Raw genomic sequence first — 12248 nt, forward strand, 5'->3', positions numbered from 1 at the left:
TATATATATATATATATATATATATATATATATATATATATATAAAATTAAACATTTGAACTATAACAAATTAACAAGTTTAGGTTCATAAAATTGCAACATTTGAACACTAACAAATTAACAATATCAATAAAAAGTTTAAAATTTAAAATGACATAATTCTCATTGAAAAAAAATAAGCAATTGAATTTTGACTAAAAATATCATCAAACTTATCATTTGTTGTATTTTCTACATGAACGCCTATTATTGTAACATTTAAAGCCACATGAACTACAATAATTTTTGCTTTTCTTTCCGAACACATTGCTTCCTGATTTACCACGATCCTTCTTTGCAGGTCTTCTAGGGAGCCGCTTGTATTTCGGAGACAAAACTACATCCTCCAATATTTCCTGAGGTATCACCCAGTCATCTTTATGTGGCAAAAATTTCTAGAAAATTAATAACAAGATGGGTTAACGTTCATGCAGTTGAAACTTTTAGATCGTATTTTGAATTTTATAAGTTCTGGATTAAACTACATCTGCTTGAACGTTAACCCATCTACATACCTGTAATTGTCGCGTTGTTTATTCAATTGTTCTTCGTAAAATACAGAAGTTCATCAACGATGTTTCAATCACTCGGTTTTTTTTTTTGAATCTGCTTTTACGTGATGAATATGAAAAATTATTTTTGAATTTGAATATGTAAATTAACTGTTAAGGTAAAATTAAAAGAGTTATAAAAGGTAAAGGAATTTGTTAATTAAATATTGTATAAAATAAGGAACAGTTTCATCCCTTATTTAACTCTAACTGATTAGAGTTAAATAAGGAACGTTTACCCTCTTTGTATATATATTTTTATAGCAACCTTTTACTAAAATACAAAGTACATATTGCTAGTTTTCGTAATTTTGAAGCTGTTACAATAAAAGTTATAATTAAGGCTCTACAGTTGCTATTTATGAAATTTTCCCTTTCTGCAATAACAATGATCGGCTGGCCATTTTGAGTAATTAAAAAAAAGTGAGTCATTTTTTGTGTAAGAAATTTATGAAAATTACTCGACCATCACTGTGAGTTAGGCCCAAATAACTAATTGACGACAATCACATATCTAAACTAGCGTTTGGACATAAATTTGGTTGAAACTTGGATAAAAATAGTTTTATGAAGTTGTTTTGATAAATAGTTTTTGAAAGTTAGAATTGCGTTTAAATATGAATTTAACGTTATTTAAAAAATAAAAAAAAAGGTAAAATTTTGTGAGTGGAAGAAAAAATTTCACCAAAACTTGCCCAAATTGGTTTTAGAAACTTGAATTCTTTTATGAAAAAATTAATTAAATTTCATGAACAAAATAATAGTTTCAAAAATTTTGTTGAAAAAAAAGTAAAGATTGATGCAAGAATAATATGGCAACAGCCGCATTATTTGGTTTGGACGGATTGAAATTATGTCTCATTCTTTATATCCTATAAATATGTAAAGAGTGAGCCAACAATATAAGAAAAGAAGGCTTTAATTAGAAAGTGTAGAATGTTTATTTGATTTTTTAAATTTAGTTATGATTTAAGTGTAAATCTTTGAGTAAATTTTCTTCCATGGTAATTGAAGATAATCCCTGGCATCCAAGCAACTAAAAAACCTACCATATTGAAGTAGATCTCCTTTAGTGAAAATTTGAATTCTTGAACGCGGGTAAAAAGTTAATATTTCTTCATTCAAAATTTTAATTATTTTTTAATGTTCCAATGTTTATCAGCGGCAATGTTTTTGAAATAATATGGAGTTATCATTTTTCATATTCATACTTATTCATGAAAAGCACAGGTACGAAAATCAAGTTGGTCATTATTGTGCTCATTTTTTCATACTCTTAATAATATCAAGTTTTTATCTTGATTGTGGGGGAGAAATTAAAAATACTACAACAAATAATTTGTTGCATTGGTGAGGACTTTATGTGGAAGTGTACGTATTTTTAAAGTTAAAAGTGTTTTCATGAATACTTCAAGTCTACTTGCTTAGGTTTCAACTAAACCGGTCAATGGGGGCCATCTCGGCCCGATCTGACCCAGCCCGATGGACCTTCAGGTTATTGGACCGTTTGTTCCGGGCTGATCATCTATGGGTATAGGCACGGTGGACTAGCCCAGTAATTAAATCGGACCAGTCCCATCGGTTACCCGAACCAGCCCGGTATATTAAAAAAAAAAATTGATTGTTGTTGACTGGGCTTCCAACTGTCAAATGGACCATTGGCCCAACAGCTATAATGTCATTTGGGTCCAACTATCATTTGGCCAAAATTGATATTTTATTTTTTTAAAAAAATAATAATAATTTAAATTTTTTTCTATAAATATCCTGCAATTTCAAATCATTTTTCATACAAATCTTATTCTCTCATTCTCTCTCAAATATTCTAATTATCTCCTAAAATGCTTAATTTTATTTTTTAATTTTGCGATTACAAATACAAGTGGAAGTTTTCTAAAGTCACAAATTTCGGATACTTTCAAAATTTGGTATTGTCGTTCCATCTCTTACTTTTAATTTTTAATTAGTGTATTAATTGTTGAATAATTATTTTTATTATTTTTGTGTATTTTGAATATTTTTTAGTTCGATTTATAACATGGATAAATTAATAAACTTCGGTAAAAATATCAAAAAAAATTATTTCGGAAGTAGTAGTGGCAGTAAAAAACGAATTGGTGGCGTTTCCAATAGTGGTGTTCAAGTACTAGATATACTTGTATGCCTTCAATACCGATTAGTTAACCTTTTGAGGAAGAAATAGGTGTAGGTGTGCTCACGATATGAATTATGCAGAAGCTCATAAAAATTATGGTATAGAAGAAGAAAATGAAGTAGATTCGGTCAATTTAGATGAAGATGATGAAAATATTGGTGAGACATCCACAGTAGAAAATGCTAATGTTAGATGTGAATCAGTTAATTTTACTCCTCGTCCTCCTCGTGCCCCAAGAGCTCGTAGAAGAACTAGTATTGCATGAAATTTTTTTACGAAAATAGAAGGACAAACTAAGGTGCAACTCAATATTTGTGAAATTATATATGAACATAAAAAAGGAGGCAATAAAAAGGGTACAGGTTCGTTGATGAGACATATAAAAGAAAATCACGTAGAGAGTTACTTATTGCACAAGGTGGTGAGGTTGTTGGTGGGCCAGCACAAACTAGATTGAACCCAACAATCGATCAATTAATTAAGAATTATAATAAAATGAAGGACCGAAAATAAATAGCAAAAATGATAGTTGTGGGTTATTTGCCTTGTACTTTTGCTTCTTCGAATGCTTTTATTCATTATATTCAAGCAATTTATATTCCTATGTTTAATGGTATTTCTAGAAATACTTGTCGGGCCGATATTTTTAGACTTCATGCACAATATGTTTATTAGTTGTCTACATTATTAAAAAATATTCAATGTAGAATTGCTCTAACTTCTGATCTTGACCGTGTTGTTAATAAAAATGATTATTTAACCATTACTTATCACTGGATAGATAATAATTATGTTATGCAAAAATGCATTTTAGCTTTTTTGTATGATGAAGATCGCAGATATACTGAAAAAAATTTATTTCTGAATTTATTACTAAAGTTGCAGTATATTATGATATTGAAAGGAAAAATTTATGTATTACTTTTTATAATGCATCTAACAACAAATCTGTTATTGACAAGTTAAATGCTGACATTTTTCCGCCGTTACCTGAAATATTTTATGTTAAGTGTGCTTGTCATATATGTAATTTAATTGTAAAAGATGATCTTAAATTTTTTGAGATTTATATTGAAAAGGTCTGGCTTGTTGTTGGCTTTATTCAAGGAAATAATCGAAGAAAAAGAGTAAGAGAATTTAAAGTTAAATATGAATAAAATTGACTTAGACCGAGATTAATGCCTGAAGAATGTGATACTAGATGAGTGTTACTTATACTTATTTTAAAACTTGTCTTGCTTATAAAGTTTCTATTACAATCACTTTTAATCAATATTCTGGTTCTTTTCCCGAGTATATGCTACATGATTCTGATTGAGTTGAAATTGATGATCTTGTTAAATTTTTTTAAAAAAATTTATATAGCTATGGTTGAATTTTTCGATGCTTATTATCCTACTGTTTGTAATATTTTAGCTTATTTAGCTGACATTTCTTATTTGCTTAAAGAATATAAGAATAGAGAAGGTTACAAAGAAGCTGTTAGTGCTACGTTTGCTAAATTTTAAAAATATTTTTATCCGCTTTCTCAATTTACTTGATTGGTGCTATACTAAATCCATGTATGAAATATAATACTATGTGCGACTTTAGTTCTATTATTTATACTTCCTTAGAGATAGAGACTGAAGAAAAAACCTAATTTGTTTTCTGCTATGAGTGATACGAACATTTTCATAGAAGCATTATATAATCATTATGCCAATTTACTTGATGTAGTTGTACCGACAAATATCACTCCAACTGTCGATCCTCAAGCTCCCGAGGAGCCATCATCTTCTAAAAGGCCGACACATAGTGATTTTCCTGATTACTTTTACGATTTAAATGGTGGGATAAGGTTTCTCCTTCAACATACACAACAACTTCTCAGAAAGAGCTTAAGTATTATTTTCGACAGCCGACAGAGGATCATAGAGCAAGGATCAACGCGTTGGATTGGTGGAAAAATAATGAAAGACAATATCCTGTACTTTCAAAATTAGCTAGAGATATATTGAATGTTCCAATGTCAATCGTTGCATCAGAGAGTGCTTTTAGTCAGGGACGACAACAGCTTGGAGACAACCGACACTTATTAGGAAGCAATGCCATGAATATTCTAGTTTGCCTTAGAGATTGGATTAGAGCGGAACGAAAAAATCAAAAAATAGAGGTGGAGCCGAAAGACGAATAGAATCTTGAAGAAATTCTAACTTCAAGGGTGAGCTCAGCACAATCAAGTCCAATGCATGGTTTTGCCCCCATTGATTTTGACTATCCTATGGCAGTTCCCGTTAATATTAACATGCACGGGTTGAAAAAAAATGATGCAAAATTTGTAAATTTTTCATTCATGTAAATTATAAGTTTTGGATCATTTTACAATTAATAAAATGTAACATTCATTCACTCTTTACTTTGTAATTTTTTTCATTTAAATTAAATTTCTAGTTTGATTAAATACTTTTAATATATTACTATCAAACTTTTACACTAAGTAATAAACATAACAAACATATATGCATATATATTCTACATATATACACAAGTGATATTTAAAGTAGTAAATATTCTAAATATATGTGTATATATTTTCTATAGATTCTAAAGTAGTATATATTTAACGTATACATGTCTATATGTTTTCTAAAGTAGTATATATATAGTGTATATATGTTGTATGTATATTGTTTCAAGTGGTATTTTAAGTAGTATATAATCTACATATTTGTCTATATATTTTCTATAGACTAAAATAGTAATATATTTAATGTCTATATGTTTTCTAAAGTAGTATAATATGTAATGTATATATGTTATATATGTATATATTTTCTATAGACTCTAAAGTAGTATATATTTAACGTATACATGTCTATATGTTTTCTAAAGTAGTGAGTATATATATAGTGTATATATGTTATATGTATATTGTTTCAAGTGGTGTTTTAATTAGTATATATTCTACATATATGTTTATATATTTTCTATAGACTAAAATAGTATATGTTTAATGTCTACAGGTTTTCTAAAGTAGTATAATATGTAATGTATATATGTGTACATATTTTCTATAGACTCTAAAGTAGTATATATTTAACGTATACATGTCTATATATTTTCTAAAGTAGTATATATATGTTTAGTGTATATATGTTGTATGTATATTGTTTCAAGTGGTATTTTAAGTAGTACATATATTATATTGTACGTATATATGTGTATATATTTTCTATAGACTCTAAACTAGTATATATTTAAAGTATACATGTGTATATATTTTCTAAAGTAGTATATATTTAGTGTATAAATGTTGTATTTATATTGTTTAATGTATTTAAAATGTATTTAAGTGTGTATATATAGTGTATATTGGAAAAAACATTTAATTTCGAATTTAATTTATTTTTTTTATGTTTTGACCAGTCAAAACTGGACCAAGGCTAAGTGGGCCAGTCCCGATTTATTTCACACAATTTTACTGTTTCAGCCCGGCCCGACCCGGTACCGGACTGGCCCAGAACCCGGTAACTGGACGTGAGCTGGTTCCAGGTTGAACCGGCCCGACCTGCTTAACAGGTTTAGTTTCAACAAGTCTATACATCGATAAGTCTTGAAATAAAGAACATTCGTAGATATAAATTTTACTAGAATACGCATGTAGGAGATCCAGATCATTGAGTAATTCGAGAAGTACGCTATTGAAGGCCTTCGATCGTAGAGAAGTTTAGGAAAGAAAATGGAGTAACATAATTACACTCACAAAATTCATCAATAATCATTAATTTTTCTTTTTATTTTTTATTGCAGTTAATTTTCTTACACTTTAAAAATTCTTGCGATCAACTACTTGAAAGTTTTGCTTTTTTCTTTTACTATGCTAAGTATTATTTTATTTTAGTTTTACTCATTTGAACGTAGAAAAAGAAGAACACTTAAAACTACCAAGAAATTGATCGAAGGTACATGAAAAAAAATGGAAGAAGACTAAAAATATCCTTACAATATTTTAAATATTTCAGTTTTTTAAGAAAATATTTCATAAATTAAATAGATAATTTATAATCCCGTAAAGCGCAAATAAATTTGAGTAAAATATCTAGTACTCCTGAATTATGACCAAATTTGCTACGGCATACTTTAATTTTACAGGAGTTCTATTAACTCTGAACTAAATTTTTGTATATTTTTGTCAATCATTTTTGCTGACGTGACATATTTTGTCAACCGTTTTAGCTGACATAGCACCTTTGACGTGAGCTCATTTTATGTAATAAAGGTGTCACGTCAATACATGCAAAAGAGTGACAAAAATATGCTTAAATTGAATTCAGAAAACTAATAGGACCCCGGTGAAGTTAGAGTGTGTCGTATCAATTTTGATGATAGTTTGGGTTACGGGGTGCTTATCTCAATAAATCAGTAGTGTCAACTTAATTAAAGGGCATACAAAAAAACCTTCCATCGTTGCACAAAAAACTTCATCACATGTGCCTTGCTGATACATATCCTTAAATGAATGACTCGAACATACAACCAAAAGCTAAACGAACTAGACGTGAGATAAAGAAAAGATGATACCAAAATTAGGAAAAGCCCGACGACTAAAGTAAGAATTTCTGCTAAACGGTTCCTCAAAATGTAATGTTATTACATGTAAAGTTATTTGGCCAGGACTTTCATCTCTTATATTAATCCAAAGTTAGATGATCATGATGAAGAGGGAAAATTAAAATAAGGAACGAAAGATTGGTCATGAAATCTACGTCCATAAACATTAACATTAAAATGAAGGGATCAGTGATGATGTGTTTGTTTGTTCTTGTTCTTGCGTGCTGCTCATCAGTACATGGTGCACCTACAGCTTTATGGGTATTTGGTGACTCCCTAGTTGATAATGGGAATAACAATTTCCTCAATTCTGTAGCTAAATCAAACTACTTCCCTTATGGAATTGATTTCAACAGAGGACGACCTACTGGCAGATTTTCCAATGGCAAAACTTTCGTGGATTTTCTTGGTAATTTACTTCAGAATATTTGAATACACATTCTTGAAACATCGATATTTTTATTTATGCTACATAATGGTCAAATTGAAGCATATGATCGAATATTTTCAGGAGAATTGCTGGGATTGGCTGCTCCTCCGCCGTTTGCAGATCCGAACACAAGAGCGAGTAGAATCCTTGGGGGAGTAAACTATGCATCTGCTGCTGCTGGCATCCTCGACGAAAGTGGCCAACACTACGTAACATGTTCTATCTGTCTGTGTGTGCGCGTGCGCGCATGCATGCTTCTTTCTCTTCATCTTTCCTTGTGAAAAATCTATTTCAATGATAAATGTACACATATATTTATATACAGATGGAGAGGTACCCGTTGAGCCAACAGGTGATAAATTTCGAAAGCACGTTAAGTCAGTTAAGGACGATGATGAGTCCCGATGATTTAAACAATTACCTGTCAAGATCAATAGCAGTGATGGTGTTTGGAAGCAATGACTACATAAACAACTATCTCATGCCTTCCATTTATACTTCCAGTATCAACTATAACCCGCAACAGTTTGCCAACCTCCTTCTCAATCGTTATGCAAGACAACTTGTGGTAATTAAGCTGTGATATAATTATATTGCATGTCAGTACATACAAGTTAAAGTCGAGGTTGATGACAAATACTAGCTTGTGTATTATGCAGGCGTTGTATAGTGTAGGTTTGAGGAAGTTTTTGTTAGCAGGAGTAGGGCCACTTGGCTGCATTCCGAATCAGTTAGCCACAGGACAAGCCCCTCCAGGAAGATGTGTTGATTATGTAAACCAGATGCTTGGTAGTTTCAATGAGGGTCTCAGGTCACTCGTCAGCATAATGAACAATGGCACACATCCTGGAGCCGTTTTTGTTTATGGCAACACATATGCTGCTATTGGTGATATCTTAAACAACCCTTCCAGATATGGTAATATATATATATATATATGTATACTCTTTCGCTAGGATCTTAATTAAACTGTCACTATATTTTAAGATTCATATTAATTTCCTAATGTATACAATTCATGGCAGGATTTAACGTATGGGATAGAGCATGTTGTGGAGTGGGGAGAAACCAGGGACAAATAACATGCCTACCCTATCAATTTCCATGCTTAGACAGGAGTAAGTACATATTTTGGGATGCATTTCATCCAACGCAAGCAGTGAATGCCATCTTGGCACAGAGGGCATACTCTGGCCCGCCTTCCGATTGCTACCCCATCAACGTTCAACAAATGGCTGCTATCAATGCTTGATCATAACTAAGCCCAACTTACATATAATTACTACATCTTAATTATCTTATTGTACTTTTCTTTTCAGTGTGTTAACTTTATCCCTAATAATGTGAAATAGCAGTTTGGATAAATAATGGTTCAAGATTGAATATTATCATTGTTTTTCTAATTAATGTAGTCCAAAATAGGCCAGTTTATTAAGGGGAAATGACACCCCATGGCCATAACAATGCTAACCATGTGGCCATTTTCAATTCTTGGTCACTATGTGGCCAGTCGGCCTTAATAGTGCCACTCAGTGGTCATTCTTAGGTTTGGGTCATTCGGCTGAATAATTATTGCAGCTAAAGATTTTTGTTTGTATAAAATGTGTATAAAAACTATATAATTATTATATAGAATATATATTTGGATAATTATTGCAACTAAAGGTTGTATAGAATGTGTATATAAATTGTAGAACTGCTGTATAGTATATGTATATAATACGTATATAAATTGTAGCATTGTTGTATAGAATATATATCTCTATACAATGTGTATAGAAACTGTATTATTAGTATAAAATATGTATATGTATCTTGTATCAAAGATACATGCTACATGCATCTGCTTGCAGTCTGTAGAATTTGTCACTTCCTTTCCCCGCCACTTGTATCACTTCCTTTTCCGCTGGCAATCTGTAGAATTTGCAGACAGTGCTGCTCTTCTTTCTGTAGAACTAACTACCTCACTGGCAATGATGAATAGCAATTGGACAAATAGAGCTTGCCATGATCGATGAATTCTTTGAGAGGCGAAAACCAAAGGGATGATGATCTATAGCTGATTTTCTTAATTTTACAAGGTCACAATAACTAGTTGTTCACAAAGATCGATAACTGCCCAGAGTTCTTTTCATAGGATGGAAAAACTCGCCATGCCCATGGGTTTTGTGTTTCATGTTTAGGCAAAAGGAAACAGAGTATGTTCTTAAGTAACTTGCACGGAAAGAAAGAAAACTGAGCATGTACTTAAAAAAGGATACGAATAACTTGCAATGAAAGAAAAAAAAAACTTTCTCAAATTGGTATCCGAAGAAAAATAACCCTTTATTTAATTATTTATGTGACATGTTTCAAATTTTGAGGTTCAAATAGGTACTATATTTCTTTAATTGTAGTTTTTTTCATATTTCTTTTAGATACTTAAATTTGTAAATTATTCTGACTTATAGGTTAGGAATCGGACCAAGCCAAAAAACCAAACTAGAAAAAGAAAAACCCGACTTGGATTTGGTTTAGTTTGGTTTGGTGATACAATACTTTGGTTTAGTTTGGTATCAGACAACAAAAAACGAACCAAATCAAACCAAACCGACAAATATACTGCACATATTGATATACACACACATCATATATGTATGTATATATATATATATATAATATATATATATATATATACACACACATAAATCTCAAGCAACTAACTGGGCGACGATTATGCTGTTACCATGCTAAATGGTGTGCAAAGGAGAAGTAGAAAGTTGAGCAGTCATGATGCATATTAATTAGGAGAATGTGATGATGGTTAGGACTTAGGGACTAGGGGTTTTGGCATAAGTCATGTGTAATCGCCCCGGTACTACCCAATGGCCAGTGTACATGGTCATTTCTTGCATCAGATGCTTGATGCTCTGATGTAAGCAAGTCAGATGATCCATGTTGGTCCGATTGACCAAGTCTTAGAAAGGCAAAGCCTAAACGATTGACCCCGTCTTAGAAAGGCAAAGCCCACTTCCAGTGAACAATACGTAACAAAAGATTTACCGGGTCAAATCTTGAATCCTCCAGAACCATCACTATTTCATTCCTAAAAAGTATTTGAATACCAAAGCCTGTGAAATGATAGTTTTTTTTTTTTTTGGTAACTATCTGTGAATATTACCATTGCAACGTCAATCAATTATAACCAAAGAGCCTCCAGAATGTAATCACCTTCATGTGATCCACACATCTAGACCTTAAAAATAACCAAAATAAACAACATTTAACTACGAAGTTTCCCGACCAAAGCCTAACATCTCCCAGCTCTTCTGGTGTGTTGCAACATGTATAATCTCTCCCTTATTTCCTTTTGTATCTGTACCAGCTTAATGTCCACCTGCTCATTTTGTTGTTGAAATATTCTGCTATTTCTAGCATGCCATGTTTAGTAAAGTGATGCTCCCCAAACAACAGCAACAATTTTCCTTTTTGAATTAGCTCCATCTCCTTGTTTTGATCCATTTAAGAGTAGTTGTAGTACTGCCACATATAATTGTAATCCCCAACCATTGACTCAACTTATTCCTCAGTTGTGTTATCCATTCACAAGTAGCAAATAAATGCAAATGTGTCTCTTCCTTGTCATCATCACATAAACAACATTTGGTGTCATCCATCGAAATATTCAGCTTTCTGAGTCTCATTTTTGTAAAGAGTCTTTCTTGATAGGCTAGTCAGACTATTTCCCGTTGTTTAGGTAGCATGAGTAAACTCCACATTAAGTAACCAACCTGTACCCTTTGTCAATTTCCCAGTAGAGCATTATAACTCGATGACACTGAGTAAATATCAGTTGTTGTTAGGATGTACCTATTCCCTCGATACCAATGCACCATCTGATCCTTCAAAGAATTTAGTTTTTTCCAATACCAGCTGCAGTCACCAGGAGGTGCATGATCCCAAATGGTTTCTCCATCCTTCATATATATACCATTGATCCATTTAATCCACAATAAGTCTGCCTTCCTTGCTAATTGCCAGGGCAATTTTCCAACCGTAGCTATGTTCCAATCACTAGAGTTTTTGAGGTTCAGCCCATCATATCTCTTCGGGACACAAATCTTATTCCACGCTATCAGTGCTATCTTTTTCTTTCCTTCAGTTGCTCCGCACAAGAAATCTTTGCATAATCCATCTACCTCCTTTAGTATACTCTGCGGTAATATGAATATAGCACTCCAATAGTTGTATATAGAAAACAAGACTGCCATTATAACTTGCAATCTACCTGCATATGATAGGTGCTTGGCATAAGACACCTTGATCCTATTTGTTATTTTATCCACCAATTGTTGACAATCCATCCTAGTCCACTTCTTTGATGTAAGTGGAAGCCCCAAGTTTTTAATAGGCAACTCACCCATCGTGAAACCTGTTGCTAACAAAATACTTTGCTGGACAGTTACATCCGCACCAGTTATAAACATAACAGATTTGTCAA

The 12248-nt window shown here is 31.9% G+C and overlaps 1 protein-coding gene across 1 annotated transcript; it reads left to right on the top strand.

Moving 5' to 3' along the window:
* The first annotated feature begins 7427 nt into the window (after positions 1-7427).
* On the top strand, positions 7428-9156 carry LOC107862386 (GDSL esterase/lipase At1g71250). The gene is made up of 5 exons (XM_016707954.2): positions 7428-7747; positions 7850-7977; positions 8094-8336; positions 8428-8686; positions 8794-9156. The coding sequence occupies exons 1-5, from the start codon at positions 7483-7485 to the stop codon at positions 9018-9020; spliced, it is 1122 nt and encodes a 373-aa protein (XP_016563440.1). The 5' UTR covers positions 7428-7482; the 3' UTR covers positions 9021-9156.
* Positions 9157-12248: the final 3092 nt, after the last annotated feature.

This window comes from Capsicum annuum, chromosome 3 (genome assembly GCF_002878395.1).
Source record: "Capsicum annuum cultivar UCD-10X-F1 chromosome 3, UCD10Xv1.1, whole genome shotgun sequence".
Classification (NCBI taxonomy): Eukaryota; Viridiplantae; Streptophyta; class Magnoliopsida; order Solanales; family Solanaceae; genus Capsicum; species Capsicum annuum.